At 35.2% G+C, this 19,776-nt stretch overlaps 2 protein-coding genes across 3 annotated transcripts in view; one reads left to right on the top strand and one right to left on the bottom strand.

The window, feature by feature from the left end:
• The window catches only part of LOC136026581 (X-ray repair cross-complementing protein 5-like), a 98,211-nt gene extending 87,127 nt beyond the window's left edge, over window positions 1-11,084 (bottom strand). The window contains exon 1 of the mRNA XM_065703289.1: window positions 11,057-11,084. Within this exon, the coding sequence (XP_065559361.1) occupies window positions 11,057-11,069 (13 nt within the window). The 5' untranslated portion in view covers window positions 11,070-11,084. The remainder of the gene's footprint in view (window positions 1-11,056) is intronic.
• A 391-nt stretch (window positions 11,085-11,475) lies between these two features.
• Window positions 11,476-19,776, top strand: part of LOC136026580 (peptidyl-prolyl cis-trans isomerase sig-7-like) — a 48,928-nt gene continuing 40,627 nt past the window's right edge. For both annotated transcript variants that reach the window (XM_065703287.1, XM_065703288.1), the window contains exon 1: window positions 11,476-11,638. In XM_065703287.1, the coding sequence (XP_065559359.1) occupies window positions 11,569-11,638 (70 nt within the window). In that variant the 5' untranslated portion in view covers window positions 11,476-11,568. The remainder of the gene's footprint in view (window positions 11,639-19,776) is intronic.

Below are 19,776 nucleotides of genomic sequence, written 5' to 3' on the forward strand. Positions count from 1 at the left end.
TCTGGATAAAATCAAGTCTTTAAAGGGTTAATTACAGAGCTGATTCATAATTACTGCAGGATATTCAAATTCTGATCTAATGTTTATTGTTCTTTTTTTTTAACCTAACCGGGAGATTGGCTCTACTGCCAATGCCACCTGACGCCAACACAGCTACCCATGCTCCTCCTCTATCTCAATCCATTCAAAGCTCCCTTCTTCACAAACTCCCAAAAAGTTCCCATTTCCCTATAGTCTTTCCTGACAGTATTCTTTCACCCCATTTGAGGACAATCGGCTATTCATTTGACCCTATAATGTTGTCCTTGTTAATGATTTTACATGCTGATACATGCTGCTATAGGAGGTTCCAGTTTAGATTCATATCAATAATGCAGCCTAGAAACTTAATTTAATTAACATAGTCAATTTTCATGCCACCTTAAGTCAATGTAGAATCTATGATAGAAGTGTTTTTGGTTATATGAATAGCTTTGGTTTTATGCAAGGAGAGATTGATGTCAATGTTGGGTTCCCAATTCTTCAATTATTGCAATACAGCTTTTGTGACTTAACTCATATTTCTTCCTGAGATCCAAAAACTCTTTCATCTACAAAAAATACTTGCTGTAATGCTCTATCGTCCAGTGGTATATCATAAACTCTAATATTATAGAAATCAGGTGCCAATGCAGATCCTAATGGTATATTTCTTTTAACTTTCAACATGTCAGTTGAAATGGTATTGCCTACCATAATATAGATTTCATGGTCTTCAGGGTAACTCTTCACAGTTTCAATAATCTTCCATGAATGTCACTTTCAATAATACCATTAAAAATATGTCTATGTGTCAAGAGCCGTCATGTATAGGGGAAGGGGGACCTCCCCCCTAACAATGTTTCCAGCCAATCAGTAAAAATGAGGCAGTAAAATCATGGCACAAACCACCACAATTTTATAACGATTTTATGAAATTGTTTGTTCAATTAAACAAACACCAGAAAAATACTGACATGTCATCTACAGAAATCTTAAACTTAGTCAGTAAATGCAGCTGTATTAGCAAATGCTACTGTGATTTTACAGATGGTCTCACAATTTTCTATTTGGTTAAATATTGAACATGAAGATACTGACATGACGCATAAAAAAATATCTATCTTGGTTAGTAAATGGTTTTACTGACTTGTGCAGTTATTTTATGGCTGGTGCCACAGTTTTCCATTTGGTTAAAGAACATGAAAATACAGATAATACTTCTAACGAAATCCCAATTTAGGTTGGTAAATGTAGCAGTTTTATCAAATTATTTTGGCATGAAACCAAAATCTATCATTTGGTTACATACAGAACATGAAAATACTGACTTAATGTGTACCATAATTTCAGTCTCTGTCAGTACATCTAGGGGTTATACCGACTCATGCAGGGATTTTATGGCCATTGCCACCATTCTCTATTTGGTTAAATAAAGAACATGAAACTAATGAAATGACATCTACCAAAATATCAAACTTGGTCAGTTAATACAAAGGAAGATACCACAGACGTGGTTTTGGTATAGTCAAGTGAACCAGTACTTATCAGAGGACGGTTAGGGCTTGTTGCAAAGTGTTTGGCCTTGATTGCACTCGAGTGTTTGGCCTTGAGAGTGCTGAGCAAAGTCCCATTTTGACAGTGCATCATGTAATCAAAAGACTCTAGCAGTTGATATTAATAGTATGTGTGAAAGTGTTGGTGAAAACCTAAGTAACTTGAAGTTTTGTCAGCAGCTATAATCAAAGTTGAAACACAAAAGATTTAATTTTTGAAAACCTGCCTCCTGATTATCATGTCAATCAAAACCCTGGACAGCAACCATTCCCACTTGATGAGCATCAGAAATGTTAATTGCTTAACATAATCATTGTATAACCAGCCATATCTTGCTGCTTTTGAGGGTAAGAAAAACACATCAATGAGCAACAAACACGAAAAGAGAACGAACGCTGGTTGGTACAAAAAATACAGGCACCTTGAGTATAATGTCAGCAAGGACTGTGTGTACTGCTTCACATGCATGCTGTTTCCTACTGAAAAAAAAAATGCAACAAGGCATGGATTAAAAATAGAGGGTGCTCCTGGAAAAAGACAATGAGCTGAGGGACACAATACCATGGTAGGGTGAAAGAAAATTTTGAAAGTGCTGCTCATCAGTCATCAGTAAATAATATGGCAGTTTATAGCCAACTCAAGAAGAGCATTGCAACCATGTTGGATAAAAACACTGAGGCCTTAAAAAGACAGCAAGAAAAGGAATTAATTGAAAACCAACAAAGGGTCAAGGTTATTATGGAATTCCAAAAACACTAGGAAAACAACAGATAGCTTTTTGTGGCATGGCTGATGACAGCAAGGGGAATTTCTGGCGAATTTTTAACCTTGTTGCTTGCTGTAATCCTCATTTCAACAACTGGTTTTGTGAAAGAACAATGAAAAGGAATACAGTAAACTACCTAGGTGGTGTTTTGCAAAACCAATACATTGAAGTACTGGGTAACAAAATCAAGCGCAAAATTGTAGCTAATGTGACCAATAGTGGTGTCTATTCAATTTTTGTAGATGCTAATCCAGACTGTGCACACAAAGAAAGGCTTGTGATTTGTGTCAGGTGTGTTGACTGCAATTGAACCATCCAGGAGAGACTTTTAGCCATGGTACCAGCTGAATAGAAAACAAGAGCCAAGAGCTCATATGGCACTTGTGAAGAGGTTGGAAGAGCCAAGAGCTCATTTGGTATGAGCTCTGGCAAAATCCTATAGATCAATAGATTGCTTTAAAAGGATTAAATAAAAAAAAATAATTTTTTTAGCTGAAAGTAAGGAGCGACATTAAAACTTAAAACGAACAGAAATTACTCCATATATGAAATGGGTTGTCCCCTCCGCAATCCCTCGCTCTTTGCGCTAAAGTTTTTGATTGTTTTAAAAAGTAGAATTGTGGCAAAGAGTCAAACTTTAGCGTAAAGAGCGAGGGATTGCGGAGGGGACAACCCATTTCATATACGGAGTAATTTCTGTTCGTTTTAAGTTTTAATGTCGCTCCTTACTTTCAGCTAAAAAAATTAGTTTTTTTTTATTTAATTTCTGAACGTTTTTGAATTAATGCATGTTTGGATTTGGCTCTCTGCACATAAATTATTAAAATGAAATTTGTATATTAATTCTTCTTTTGGCTAAATGGCTTTCTCTTAGTTTTGATCAGACGATTTTGAGAAATAAGTGGTGGAGAAGGAGGTCTAGTTGCCCTCAATTTTTTCGGTTACTTAAAAAGGCAACTAGAACTTTTAATTTTTAACGAATGTTTTATTAGTAAAAAATATACGTAACTTAAGAATTAACTTATGTAACAAACTTTCATAATCTTATATTTTTATTATGTATACGAGGGGGTTTGTACCCTCGTTAATACCTCGCTCTTTACACTAAATCGTAAGTTTTGTCCCAATTCTTTAAGAATGACCCCTGAATCAGAAAGGCCATAGAATAAATAGTTGAAATTACTAAAAATACTTTAGCATAAAGAGAAAGGTATTTATCTCCTCCTAAATACCTCGCTCTTTATGCTAAAGTATTTTTAGAAGCCCTCATATGCGTAATAATCTCTGTTCGTTTTAAGTTTCAATGCTACTCCTTCCTTTCATTTGAAAAAACATTTTCATGTTTATTTTTCATTGTTTTCTTATAGTAATGCTAGAAAATTCTGCACCCTTTTCATTGAATTTTTCTTCCCCCATGACAGATTCCTCCAAGGAAAGATCCTCCAGCATAGCCCCCTCCCCTCAGCCCCACCCCCAAACAAAATAAAATCCCCCTGAAAACGTCTGTACACTTCCCAATAACCATTACTATATGTAAACACTGGTCAAAGTTTGTAACTTGCAGCCCCTCCCCCAGGGATTGTGGGGGAGTAAGTCATCCCCAAAGACATAGTTATTATGGTTTCCGACTATGCTGAACAAAATGGCTATCTCAAAATGTTGATCTGTTGACTTTGGGAAAAAAAAGAGCCTGGGAGGGGCCTAGATGCCCTCCAATTTTTTTGGTCACTTAAAAAGGGCACTAGAGCTTTTCATTTCCGTTGGAATGAGCCCTCTTGCGACATTCTAGGACCACTTGGTCGATACGATGACCCCTGGGAAAAAAAAACCAAAAAAAAATGATTTGTCTTCTGGCAAAAAATACAAAATTCCACATTTTTGTAGATAGGAGCTTGAAACTTCTACAGTAGGGTTCTCTGATACGCTGAATCTGATAGTGTAATTTTTGTTAAGATTCTACGACTTTTAGGGGTTGTTTTCCCCTATTTTCTTAAATAATGCAAATTTTCTTAGGCTTGTAACTTTTGATGGGTAAGACTAAACTTGATGAAACTTATATATTTAAAATCAGAATTAAAATGCGATTCTTTTGATGTAGCTATTGATATCAAAATTCCATTTTTTAGAGTTTTGGTTACTATTGAGCCAGGTTGCTCCTAACTACAGTTTGTTACCACAAACTGTTTGAAAATCAGAAGCTTAATGCTGGTCGGGATTTAAAACAACAGCTCTGAGTCACGAGGTCCTTCTAAATATCAAAATTCATTAAGATCCAATCACCCACTCGTAAGTTAAAATACCTCAATTTTTCTAATTTGTGTCTCCCTTTAGCCCCCTCCCCCCTCCCCTGATGCTCAAATCGTAATAACGACTTTATCAAGTCAATTTGTGCAGCTCCCTGACACGCCTACCAATTTTAATCATCCTAGCACGTCCAGAAGCACCAAACTCGCCAAAGCACTGAACACCACCCCCTAACTCGCCCAAAGAGAGCAGATCCAGTCTGGTTACGTCAATCATGTATCTACAACATTTATAAGCGTTTTCCAAGATTTACGGTTTCCCCTCCAACTCCCTCCAATGTCAACAGATCTGGTCAGGGTTTTAAATAAGAGCTCTGAGACAAGAGTTCCTTCTAAATATCAAATTTCATTAAGATCTGGTCAACTGTTCTTAAGTTGAAATACCTCAATTTTTCTAATTTTTCCAAATCAACAGTCCCCCAGCTCCCCTAAAGAGAACGGATCCATTATAATTATGTCAATCAGATATCTATAACTTGCGCTTATTCTTCCCACCAAGTTTCATCCTAATCTCTCCACTCTAAGCGTTTTCCAAGATTTCCGGCTTCCCTCTAGTCACTAGATCTGGTCGGGATTTAAAATGAGAGTTCTAAAGCACAAGATCCTTCTAAAGATCAAATTTCATTAAGATCTGATCACCAATTTGTAAGTTACAAATATCTCATTTTTTCCAATTTTTCTGAATTACTCCCCCCAATGTTACCGGATCCAGTCGGTATTTAAAATAAGTGCTCTGAGACATGATATCCTTCCAAATATCAGATTTCATTAAGATTTGATCACTCCTTTGTAAGTTAAAAATACCTCGTTTTTTTAACTTTTCAAAATTAACCCCCCCCCCCAAAGAGAGCAGATTCGTTCCGGTTATTTCAATCACGTATCTAGAACTTGTGATTATTTTTCCCGCCAAGTTTTTAGGTTGTCCCCCAACTCCCCACAATGTCACCAGATCCAGTCAGGGTTTAAAATAAGAGCTCTGAGACACAATATCCTTCCAAACATCAAGTTTCATTAAGATCTGATCACTTGTTCATAATTTGAAAATACCTATTTTTTTTCTAATTTTCTGATTTAAGTGTCGACCCACTCCCCCTCCCAGATGGTCGACTCAGGGACACAAGAATTTCTAATTTAGTCTGGTCTAGTTCCTGATATGCCAAACAAATTTCATTGTCCTAGGTTACCTGGAAAAGGCTAAAGTAGCAAAACCTGGACAGACCAACAGAATTAGCAATCACTAATGTTACTTGGTAGATACCAAGTGCCATAAAAAGGTAAAGAAATTGCCAACAAGATTCTAGAAGTTTTAAAAAAGGAAGGCACAAGCAGGCTCTTATGTTTCAGAGCTATGATTACACAAGTAATATGTCTGGTGTCCAGGAACACACATCAAACAAACTTGGAAGACAAGTACATCGCATATGATGCATGGCTCATAGAGAGAACCCCATGATAGAACACACCACCAGCAACAGTCCTATAGTCTAGAAAATGTTTGAGATCTTCCAAGAATAGTACATTTTTTTATGAATAGAACGAAAAAGAGTTACTGCTTACAAACAAGCAGTGGAGAGGGTTGAATTGGTAATGAAGCTAAATAATTTGTCAATGACAAAATGGACATTCAGATTGTTGAGTTTGACAGCATTATGGACCCGCTTAAACACCATTGTGGAAGCTGTTGAACAGCTAAAAGAACAAAATGAGGACAAAATGATAAAAGAAAAAGCCAACGTTCTGCACTGCTGCATAGCCTACTTTGACTTTCTTCTGATGTTTATGTTCATGTGCCAGGATATGTTCAGGATGAAGGTTCTTGCAGGAAATTGCAGGCTGAATATATCCTGGCACATGAACGTACACATCAGAAGTAATGTTCAGGATGAAGGTTCTTGAAGGAAATTGCAGGCTGAACACCTCAATCTGATGACTGCTAACAAAACTCAGGGCAACAAGAAATTTTCTCCTCAAAGACCCAGATCAGATAGGGAGGCAAACTGAGGTAGGAAAAGCAGCAGCAGAAAAATTTTGTTCAATAGCCAATGACAAATTCCAACTTAAACACCATCCCGCACATCTGTCTACCCATTATTCAGAGGCAATTGCTAGTTCTGGAGCCAACCTGCTGGATGACTGGAAATCATTCTTTGTTAAGGAGCTTTGTGGTGTCCTTACAGCCCTAGTGAACACCTTGGATGATGCAATCTATGACAACTCATCTTTTCTGAGGCCAGCATATCAAATTTTACAGGGCAAAATGGATGACAGTTATGAAGGCCTTTCCAAACCCGTGAAGATGTTTCCTGAAAAAGGCTTAGATCCAGCATAACTAATGTTAGACCTAATGGTGCTCAAACACCTTTTGGGAGGGACTGAGGTTGAGAACAACAAAGTTATAAATTGCATCACCTTTGAGGGACTACTCTGTAAAATTAATGCCACCAAATTGATATTCCCAACTATCTGGTCAATTCACCACTGGGTTGCAACAACAACACCAACTGTGGCCACCACAGATAGATGTTTTAGCAAACTGAAACTGGTCATGACATGTTTATGCACAACAATGGACAATGACCATTTCAATTTTTAACTGAGAGATATAGTTGAGTTTTTTTTTAATCTGTATATTTTAATTTAAATTTACCAATTTTTCATTTCTGAGATCTTTTTGTATATATATCATGTTATCAATTTTCCCCTAGTAATAAGCTCTATTCCTCACCAGATCACCATGTTGGTGTTCATATGCTTCTTATAGTTATGGGAAAAAGATATAAGCAGCTATTTTTCCTCACATATATGATTCTGTAGGCTGAATTGTGATTCCAAGTTTCATATTAGAAATAGAAATTATGTTAATTAGTGGCAAAAAGAGTATAAAGGATCAGCCAGTTGGTAAACCAATCACCCCCCCCTCCCTAGACATTTTGGCAAGTAACGCCCCTGTATGTCTTTGAGAGTCAAAATAACTGTCAACATCTAAGAATACTGCAATTATAATCAGATGATTCTGAATTACATTGAAAACACCCTAGGTTGTCAATGGTGCTTCTATTTTTCCTAAACTACATTTAATATCTTTGAGGAATTTTGTTTTTAATTTCCCATTTCAATTTCCTTTTAACAAGTATTTTATACACATTGCCTTAAACAGGCAAGAGCATTATAAAGCAAAAGTCTTCAATTATTGAGCTGTCTTTATTGGCTTTAGAATCATTATTGATGTTGCTAATTTCCATATTTTGGGAAATAGCCAATACCTCATTCCTGGTTAATCATCTTCAAGGAGGCATGATATCTAGTCGTCATTCATATTGGAAATAAACTGAGGGAAAACCATGATGGATCCAGGAGTGGTTTTAGGGAGGTGTCTGTCTTTTCTCATGACATTAGTGAAAGCTATATTGCACATCCTAACCATATACTTTTGCAAATGCCAACTTTTGCTTACTACAATCTGTTTTGACCCTTTTGGCTCATTAAGGGCTCAAAATAATATACACGTCAGAAGCAACTAATGAATTATGAAAGAGCATAAAAAAATCATCAGATGATGTATTTACTTTCATCCTAGCTCATTCATCCATCCACTCAAGTTATTCATACATTGATGCAGTGTATAACTTTTTTTTCAGCTTAGCATGAGAGAAAGACAAGAAACAAAAAAGATGGGAAATATGTAATTTGGACTGCATATTTGCACATTAGGGGGGATGGGGGTAAAGTATTTAAATAGTGTTAAGTAAGAAAATAATTCTTAATAATATGTAGAATAACTTGTACCTAACACATTTTGCATGCAGATCCACTATACTTTACCCTAAATTCTGTTGTATATTACAGATTTACTATACCACTAGCCTACATTACCAATGAGATTTTAGTATACTACAGCATCCATCAGATAATGCCAACATCAAAAATAAAATAGCCTAGGCCTTTATGTAGATAATTCAAAAGTAATTGATTCAGGTAAAAGTTCAGAAAAATAGAAACCATTCAAACAGACTTGAACTCATTTACTTCCTGGGCAGAGACTTGGAAACTGAAGTCAAATATTAAGAAATAAAAGTTATCTACTTTGGTAGAAATAAACTCAAGACATCAGTACTCAGCTGAGTATGGACAAAACAAGGCAACCTGTTATCAGTAGTCATTCTGAATATGATCTGGGTCTATTAGTTGCTGAAGACCTAAAGATTAGTTTACATGCCTAGAATGTTCCAGTCCAGCAAAGGCTAATCAGATTCTTGGTATATGTAGAAAACTTTAAGCAGTTGCCTCCCCCCCAGTTGTTTCCAAGGCTTTCAAAGGTTTAAATTGACTTAAGCTAGAGTTTGATATGTGCATTGTCAACCCAATTGACAAGTCAGACCAAGTAACTCTAGAATCAGTTCAGATGTGAACAACTAAATGCAACAAAGGTTTCAATGACATTCCCTACCCCCTCTAGGCTTAAAAAGTTTGATTTGCCCTCAGTGGCTTATTGGCAAAAGAGAGGGAATAGGCTATGATTATGACATTCAAGCTGCTTAACCATAAAAAACTTAGGTAAATATATCACAGTTCATATTATTGACTTACCAATAAAGTGAAAATACCACTTGATGCCTTTTTTATGCTGTTTACAAATATAAGAATCACTTCTATTGCATATTAAAATTTAAACACTCTTTGATATTTTAAAAATGACAAATTTTCAATTAAAGTATGAGATATTGGTTGTTTTCCAACAAAACAATACTATGTTTTCTCAATGCTGTTTTTTTATCATATTCAACAAAATAATACTACATTTTCTCAGTGCCAAAATTATTTATGATAAGGTTAGGTCAAAAGTGCTTAAATTTGGATTCGCAACAAAAGTAATTATTATATTCATAAAGAACATGAAAAAAGGCATGAAGTGGTACATTCACTTTATTGGTAAGTTAATAATAAGAACTGTGGTTTTTACCAAAACTTACCCTAATTTTTTTTTCCAGCTGGGTGTCTCTTCAAACAAGAGAACATGATAAAAAACTTTCAAAGAGGCATGTCAAGTCAAGGTTATGTAACAAAATTCTTTTCTAATCAGCTGGTGATTCTATTAATTTAAATTGCATTTTTGAGCAATCTTGGGATTTTGCCTTGTAGACCTCTGGAGTTGATGATTTAAGTTGTATTCAAAATTCTTTAGTGACTAGGTGTAGTATACTGATTAATAGCTTCAAAGTTGACTTTACACTCCCTGGAGAACTGCTTGGTATCTAGCCTTTTCATAAGATGTCCAAAGATTCAGTAGTAGCCTAACAGTTTTTCAGCAAGTTTATTCTAATGATTGACAATTCTTGAGGAAGAGAATTGAGAGCAGACTCTGGATAGGGTAAACTGGGTAAAATTATAGTTAATTGACTTCTTGTTATCTTGGAAAGGGCTTAGGTTAGGAAAATGAAACTTTCAGAGATGGGTCTACAGGCTAAAGTATGTTCAGGGAAGGTATTTTAAAGTACCTACCTCTAGTTCTTCTCCCTCTAGAGGGCCCTGAAATTTGCCTACATGACAGGTTATTTGACAGGCATTTATACCTATTGAAATTTTGATGAAACAACATTTTACCTTAATTTTCAGTTACTAGTTGCTTTTTCTCTGCCTTTAGTTCTGTAAATGCAATTCCTGTTATTTGAGTAGAATTTTGAGCCATATCAATATTTTTTTCAAAATTTAGGAAATCTATTTGCATATCTTTAAAACCTTTTAAAATGGAATTGAGGAAAGTTACAGAGCTGAAAACAATTTTGTTGTACTTCAGTTAAGCAGAAGATCTATTTTGCAAGGTTTCACTTTTATAACACACATATTTTTAAAGGCCAGGGCCCTTTAAAGGGAGAAGGAGTGGAGGTAGGTACTTCAAAACACCTTCTCGGGACATACTTTAGCCTGTAGACCCATCCCTGAAAGTTTCATTTTCCTAACCTAAACCCTTTCAGAGATAGCAAGAAGTCAATTAACTAGAATTTTACCATAAACTGCACAGGCCTAACAAGTTTCAGGTCATGATCTCTAGTTTGTAAGTTAGAACCAGTAGTGTAAATAATACTGGGATCATACTACCTCTCATTAACTTGTAGGCTAAATGGCATCATCTCTATCTCTCCAGTAGGCTTATATAAATGTTAGGAGTTTCTGTCAACAATCTACCAGTACTGAGTCATTCAAATTATCAGTTGACAAGGAATGGTGTAACAAGTTTTTCACTGGCAGGCAACTACAAGATCATCATGTTGCTGGCAAGTGAGATTTAAGGTTATGACAATTCCCCTGATTAATGAATGTTGTCTCTAAATAATTGACCAAAGTATTTAAACCTCCATGTATAAGTGCCACATAAACTGGAAAGGATATGCCCTTACAACACTTCATAGCCTACCATCTGCAAACATTTTAATTGGGCCAATGCTGTGTTGGAATACCTGTGGGAAATCATTTAAAAAAGAAAAAAAAAACACTGCAACAAAGCAATAGCCTGGGGGACTCCATGAATAAAATTTGCCTGTATTGATCAAATGGGTCCAAGCCTTTATTTTGATAAGGTTTCTAGGATTTTTGAAACTTGAATCCTAAAAACTCGAATTTCACACGCTAATTTATGTTTGAATATTCACGTTGGCGATATTCACGTTTGCTATTGGATGTGATATTTTTAATAAGGTAACTTGGCTGCTAACTGAATATTTTAAAGGTATAAAACTTCGCAAGAACTTAGCTCTAGTTTTCTTGACATTTTTAGTTCAAATATTCCCATTACAATTCCTTAATTTATTTCGGTATTTACACTGTCATAAGGTATCTCAGTTTTTTGTTCGTTGTTTGTCAATACTCGTGTTTAGAAAAGAAAAGAGGATAATTTTTACCAACACATGATTGAAAAAATCGGGAAAAATGAGCGTCTCTTTTGATACTACTCTAGGAAGATTCACTATTGACTTGTTTTATGTTGACAGTCCTAAAGGTTGGTTGTTTTAAACGAGTCCTAACTTGGTCAGTACCAACAATCTAGTCCACATAATAGGCTAGCTAATCCAAGGTTAGGAACCTGCTGTCCATGTTTAGGAGACATATTTCATCAAACTATTTGTCTGATATTAGTCACTGTTGCTTTGGCTTTATTGAAAGAGAAGAGAGCCTATGATGCATATGCATCATAGCTACTTCTAACAGTACCAGAAGAAGCATTAGCAAAATTTTGCTATTGTATGTTTGCTTTTTTCTCATCACCATCTGTTTTATAATAACAAGTGAAGAAAATGGCTCCTAATGTAGCTTACTGTTGTAATCAGCCTCAGACTTGCCCAGTTGCTACTAGTGTGCAACAAATGCAAGCCTAGTCAAATGTTATGACATCATCTGGAAAATAGGCCTAATTGACACAATGTAATCATATATAGCCTAGAAATACAGTTTTGAAGCCCATGAATTGCATCAGCAAAAGTTAGGCCTATTCATCAGTGTTGGTTTGAGCCATCATGGATCAAATCCTTTGATTGCTCCAAGGATAATTTGAGGCAAACCAAATTTTAAAAAAGTAGCCTAGCCTTAAAGTAAAATTAAGACTATTTTGCAGGTAGTATTAAGCTAGAGAGGAATTAGAACTAATTTTCTATCAAAATTTCTAATCAATCTCATTTCAATCTCTTCTAGTCATTTTTTTTTTTTTTTGGCTGATTTCAGTATGAATATTTAGTGACTTAGTCATATTTGACAGGTTTAGACCTCTTTTTGGAAAGTACATCTTTACTACAGCATGATGCAATACAAGTGCTATAACAAGATCCTGCCTTTTATCCACCTTCTTAGTGAAATGTCATTCAATGAAAGAAAATTTGAACTAAAATAGCCTATTCAAGCCTATTAATAAATTTGACAATATTTTCAAAGAAATCAACATTTATAGACAAAAAGGAATGTTCTTGTAATAAGCTAAATATAAAATTATGGTGCTTCTGCACCAAAAAGCCAACATAGTAACATGGAATAACACACATAATAAAAAAAAACAGGAATAGCATAGACAAAATTTTAACAGCCTCCCCAAATGATTTTTCCTGGGTAATTTTAGACAAAAGCAATTTTTTGTAATAAGCTAAATATAGAATTATGGTACTTTTGCACCAGAAACCCAGTGTAAAAACATAGAATAACACACATAATAAAAAAAAACAATAATAATATGGACAAATTTTGGTAAAGTTATAGCAAATTGTATAACTGGCTTTTGTATAAAGTGAATATACTGCTAGATGCCTTTTTTATGCTTTTTATGGATATAATAATTGCTTCTACCTTAAATTTAAATTTAAGCACTTTTTAACCTAAACTAACCTTGTTATAAATAATTTTAGCATTGAGAAAATGTAGCATTATTTTTTCAAAAACAAAAATGGAAAAGATGGCACTGAGAAAATTAGTATTATTTTGCAGAAAATGAGCAATAAGTCATACTCAAATTGAAAATTTGTCATTTTGAAGAGCTCAGAAAGTGCTTAAGTTTGAATTTGCAATTGAAGCAATTATTATATTTGTAAAGGACATGAAAAAAGGCATCATGAGGTATGTTCACTTTATTGGTAAGTCAGTTATATGAACCATCATAATTTTTGAAAATTTGTCATTTTTAAGAGCTAAAAAAGTGCTTAAATCTCAATTTAAGGTAGAAGCAATTATTATATTTGTAAAGAGCATAATAAAGGGCATCAAGTGTTATATTCACTTAATACAGAAGCCAGTTATATGATTTGCTATAATTTTACCCAAATTTTAATAACCTCCCCTCAACCCAAGGGATTTTTCCCTGGGTAGGCTACTTGTAAGGGGGGCTTGCATTTAAGTCTTTTTGTAGCCAATGCTGTTTTAATCAAGATGTTGCAAAATAGGTTAGTATCAACTGACAGATTAGGTTGAAATTCCATGTTGATTAGGTGATAATAGACTGTTATGATTTAAATGACCCATAATGGCTGAGTTGACTGTACCCTCAAGTAGTTTCCCAATTACTGACAAGACTAATTGGTTCATAATTGTCAGGGTCATTTCTATTGCCCCTTTGTGTACAAGCATGATGTAAGCATCCTTCTAGTCTTGCAGAATATATTTAGTACTTAGGGACTCTTGGAAAAGTAGAATGAGAGAATGAGTCAGCACTGCACATGTCTCATTTATTAGCTGGGGCATACATCATCTAGACATGTAGATTTAATCTTCTTCCATTGGGTTTCTACATCAGTTTTGGTATGGGGCCCCATACCTTTTAAATTAAATGTATTGACTATTTCCCTTTTATCACAGATTTTTGTGCCACAAAGTAGAAGCTGTGTAACAGAATGCCTACCAGGCAATGTATGCCTCCAAAATTCTGTTTGGTTAGATTTTTTTACAGCTGCTATAATTCCTCATACTTTTCAGTGGTTTTCTAGTAAGACTTCTCAGTTTGTTACATGCCTGTTTATATTTCATTCTTTATCTAGAGGTTCCATTATTTTTTTTCTCTTCCTGGTCTTTTTATGGTTGGTTTTTTGGTTTCCTTTTATAATTAATAGAAGAGTGATTTTCAATAGCTCCCAACAATATTTTTTTTTATGGCACTTGGTATTAACCAAGTGACATGTAGCAATCACAAATTCTGTTGGTCCTGGTTTTGCTACTTTAGGCACTTCCAGGTAAGCTAGGACAATGAAATTTGGCAGGCATATCAGGGACCAGACCAGATTAAATTAGAAATAGTCGTTTTTCCGATTTGACCATCTGGTGGGGAGTGGGGGAGGGCCTGTTAATTCAGAAAAAAATAGAAAAATTGAAGTATTTTTAACTTACAAATGGTTGATCAGATCTTAATGGAATTTGATGTTTGGAAGGATATTGTGTCTCAGAGCTGTTATTTTCAATCCCAACCAGATCTGGTGACATTAGGGGGGATATGGGAGGGGGAAACCTAAAATCTTGGAAAACACTTAGAGTAGAGGGATTGGGATGAAACTAGGTGGGGGAAAAGCACAAGTCCTAGATACATGATTAACATAACCGAAATGGATCTGCTCTCTTTGGGGTAGTTGGGGGGGGGAGGTTTAATTCTGAAAAATTAGAAAAAATGAGGTATATTTAACTTAAGAACAGGTAATTGAATCAATGAAATTTAATATTTAGAAGGATATTGTGTCTTGGAGCTCTTATCTTAAATCCCAACTGGATCAGGTGACATTGGGGGGGGGGAGTTGGGAGGGAGAAACCTAAAACTTGGAAAACACTTAGAGTGGAGGGGTTGAGATGAAACTTGGTGGGAAAAATAAGCACAAGTCCTAGATACATGATTGACATAAGCTGAATGGATCCGCTCTCTTTGGGGTAGTTGGGGGGGGGGTTAATTCTGAAAAATTAGAAAACATGATGTATTTTTAACTTATGAATGGGTGATCGGATCTTACTGAAATTTGATAGTTAGAAGGATATTGTGTCTCAGAGCTCTTAGGTTAAATCCCAACCAGATCTGGTGACATTGGGGGGGGAGTTGGGAGGGGGAAACCTAAAACTTGGAAATCACTTAGAGTGGAGGGATTGGGATGAAACTTGGTGGGAAAAATCTGCACAAGTCCTAGATACATGATTGACATAACCGGAACGGATTTGCTCACTTTGGGGTAGTTGGGGGGGGGGGGGTAATTCTGAAAAATTAGAAAAAATGAGGTATTTTTAACTTACAAACAGGTGATTGGATCTCAGTGAAATTTGATATTTAGAAGGATATTGTGTCTCAAAGCTCTTATTTTAAATCCTGACTGGATCTGGTGACATTGGGGGGAGTTTGGGGTGGGGGAACCTAAAATCATGGAAAATGCTTAGATTGGATGGATTGGGATGAAACTTGGTGGGACAAATAAGCAGAAGTCTTAGATACATGATTTACATAATTGGAATAGATCCGCTCTATTGGGGGGGGGGGGTTAATTCTGAAAAATTAGAAAAAATGAAGTATTTTTAACCTACAAAGGAGTGATCAGATTTTCATGAAATTTCATATTTGGAAGTGCCTTGTAACTCAGATCTCTTGTTTTAAATCTCAACCAGATCCAGGATAATTGGGGGGGGCAGTTTGGGGGACCAGAAATTTTAGAAAATACTTTCAGTGGTGAGATCAGGATAAAACTGGATGGGAAGAATAAAAACCTAATTAAGATACATGAATGACATAACCAGACCAGATCTGCTCTCTTTAGTGGAGTTGGGGGGGGGGGGTAATTTTGAAATTGAGGTATTTGTAACTTACAAAAGGGTTACCAGATCTTAATGAAATTTGATATTTAGAAGGATCTTGTGCTTTAAAGCTCTAATTTTAAATTCTGACCAGATCCTGAGACATTGGGGGGAGTTGGAGGGGGAAACCGGAATTATTGGAAAACATGAAAATTAGGGTATTTTTATCTTACAAAAAGGTGATTGGATCATAATGAAATTTGATATTTAGAAGGATAGTATCTCAAAGCTCTTATTTTAAATCCCGACTGGATCTGGTGACATTGGGGGGAGTGAGGTGGGGGAACCTAAAATCATGGAAAATGCTTAGAATGGAGGGATCAGGTTGAAACTTGGTGGGAAAAATAAGCAGAAGTCTTAGATACATGATTTACATAATTGGAATGGATCCGCCCTATTAGGGGGCGGGGGGGGGTAATTCTGAAAAATTAGAAAAAGTGACATATTTTTAACTTAAAAAGAAATGATCAGATGTTCATGAAACTTCATATTTAGAAGGATCTTATAACTCAGGTCTACTATTTTAAATATCAACCGGATCTGTCATAATTGGGGGGGCAGTCGGGGGGGACCAGAAATCTTAGAAAATACTTAAAGTGGTGAGATCAGGATGATACTGGATGGGAAGAATAAAAACCTGTCTAAGATGTATGACTGACATAACTGGACTGGATCTTCTGTCTTTGGTGGAGTTGGGGGGGAGGGGTAATTTTGAAAATTGAGGTATTTGTAACTTATGAAAGGGTGACCAGAGCTTAATGAAACTTGATATTTAGAAGGATCTTGTGCTTTAAAGCTCTAATTTTAAATTCCGACCAGAATCTGTGACATTGGGGGGAGTTGGAGGGGGAAACTGGATTTCTTAGAAAATGTGAAAATTTGGGTATTTTTATCCTATGAATAGGTTTTAAACTCTATAGGTTTTAAACTAGAGTTGTAAACTCTAATCTGTACAGGTACTGTCTAAAACTGCAACCTATGGCAGTGATCACTTGCTCTGTATGGTGGTAGGGGGTCAATACTTATTGTTGATTCTTGGTCCTTTATTAGCAGAAGATAGAGCAATGGAGGGTTATGACTTTCTTTATATCTAGTTGGGAAGCTAAGTGCCTGGTACAGGGGGTGATTAAATAGATATTCCAAGAAAGGTTTTACTGAATTATTTTCTGAGAATTCAGATCTATTGACCCAATGAATATACAGGAGATTGAAGTCACCAACAATTTACATATTACCTTGATGCTTTCATTTTATTATTAGTTGGTGTACTAATAGCAAGAAGGAAGACTCATGGGTGGGGTAACTGGGACTTCTGTACATGCATCCTATATGAAAGGGTCCAAAAGGTGAGAGAAGTGAAATCTACACCTATTCAACATATGGCTCTTTGAATTAATATCAATGTTTCTTACCTTAGTGGGTTTTGGATGTATGTGGCTATTCCTCTTCCTCCTGCTTTAGATAAGTTGGTTGCCAAAGGGTAACCAGGTACTTGGATCTGAACACCTCCAAGTCTGCTTTTCTTTTTTTGTGCAAAATGAACAAATGTCTGCTTTTTCTGTACAGAGGGCATATTCTACCTCATGGAATTTTGATGTATAATAAGGTTTATTACTAAAGACAGCTGTTTGACCAATGCTCATCCAATATTTACCACTTTTGTTATGGTTATATGTTATTATTTAGGCTATTAAATACTTTAGATTCAATGCTGGTATTGTTAGGACTATCACTACTAAAAACAGTCTGTTTAGAGATATTACTGATTTCTGATGTTGCACTGTAAAATGATTCACTTGATCTGTCAGTAGAACTCATTTCAAACTTAGAACATGCATGGCTATTTATATTATTTACATGTTTTTGAAAGACTTTTAGTTTGTGTCCATTGCAACTGGGGGTAGTCAAATTTTTTGGAACAATTTTGTTACCTATGTTACCAATTTTGTATGACTAGATTTTCTTCACCATTGGCATGCTATGCATGGATTTTGATAACTTTGAAGACCACATCTGCCTTTCCATGACAAAAATGAAACAGTTCAAAATAGGGATGATACTTTTTTATTGACAATGAATAGATATAAAATTATTTAACTGGATATTTCGAACACATATACAATGTTCAATCTTCAGTGAAATCTTCAGGTTTGGTATTTTGCTTTAAAGACGATGGAATACAATTATGATGTTATAGCAATTCCGTTTTTAAATTCTGGTTAGTACGTCCCACATAAGAGCAACAAAGTGGGGCTTATAAAATCCCATGTACTTGTGGAAGCTATTATGTGGGATGTACTAACCAGAATTTAAAAACAAGATTGCTACAACATCATAATTCTATTTCATCGTCTTTAATGCAAAATACCAAACCTGAAGATTTCATGTCGGCCCTCTTGGAACATATCTTTAATTTTCCAAATCATTTTATTTTGTTTGAAAATGTTTCTTTGATTTCTAGGGACCAGGGTTTGAGGCAAATTTTCAGGGAAATAATTGAAATTAAAAAGATTCTCTTCAAGAATATTTCCGTAAACAGAGATACAGGTGAATTTGGATTAGACTCAATTTATGATAATTTACTGAGGTCAAATAAAGTAAATATCACCTCACCTAAGAGCTATGACCTCTGTCCACATAATATGTCAGATAATTATAATGAACCAGAACCAAAAAGGTCAAAGAGATTAGCCTCCGCTGTTGCATTGAAAAAAATAAGAGCAATAAACTATATGTAATTAGTTTATTAGGTATATATTTTGTTTATTTTTATCCATGTCTTTTAGTTTTACTGCTGATGATGAACACTCTATATGTGTTCGAAATATCCAGTTAAATGATTTTATATCTATTCACTGTCAATAAAAAGGTATCATCCCTATTTTGAACTGTTTTACTTTCATGCATGGATTTCTTCATACAGCTTTGCCTTCTTTATGCAATCAGATTTAGAAACATCATTTCTAAGCTGAATCTGATCAGTTCCTTTTTGTTCATATGGTTTTTGCAGGATCAGTTTTTTTTTTATTCTCAATGCGTTCACCAAAAAAATAATGGGACTTGATGTGCAGGAATCACTTTCATTACAAGAGCTATTTGGGCTAACAAGGCAACAAACATTTGTTATTGCAACCTGCTGCATACCAAATTTGTTGGATAAAATGTCACAAATGAATATCTTGTCATATGGCTGCAGTAACACTCCAAATGCTAGAATATTCAGTTTATGTCTTTGTTTTATCTTGGTCAATTGTAATTAAATTTCTCATATGGCTCTCTAATTGCTGATTCATTTCAAGTTGGGATTCAATTAGTTCTTGCAATAGAGCAGGATCAACCGAACCACTAGAAGTTTGGTCAAGTGTAGTAACATAAGTCTTAATATACATGAACTTGACATCAATGTCTTTAAATATGCAAAATGACTGCTTAATTGTACTTCTGATCTTAATTTCTAAGTCACTTACAGCAGCTATTGATTGTTCTTGTGGTTAAGCGTTGTATCTACTGCGGTTTGTATAGTGGCTGCATTTATGCTACATTGGGCATTACCCTTACACACAGGGCATTTTCATTTGCACTTACAGAAGGTATTGATGATTTGAGTTTGATTGGTTCAAGTGTTTTATCAACTGTGGCTTGTATAGTGGCTGCATTTATGCTATATTGGGCATCACCCTTACAGACAGGACATTGTCATTTGCACTTACAGAAACTATTGATGATTTGAGTGGTTCAAGTGTTTTATCAACTGTGGCTTGTATAGTGGCTACATTTATGCTATATTGGGCATTACCCTTAAAGACAGGGCATTTTCATTTGTACTTACAGAAGCTATTGATGGTT

Source organism: Artemia franciscana, chromosome 4 (assembly GCF_032884065.1).
Source record: "Artemia franciscana chromosome 4, ASM3288406v1, whole genome shotgun sequence".
In the NCBI taxonomy this organism is placed as follows: domain Eukaryota; kingdom Metazoa; phylum Arthropoda; class Branchiopoda; order Anostraca; family Artemiidae; genus Artemia; species Artemia franciscana.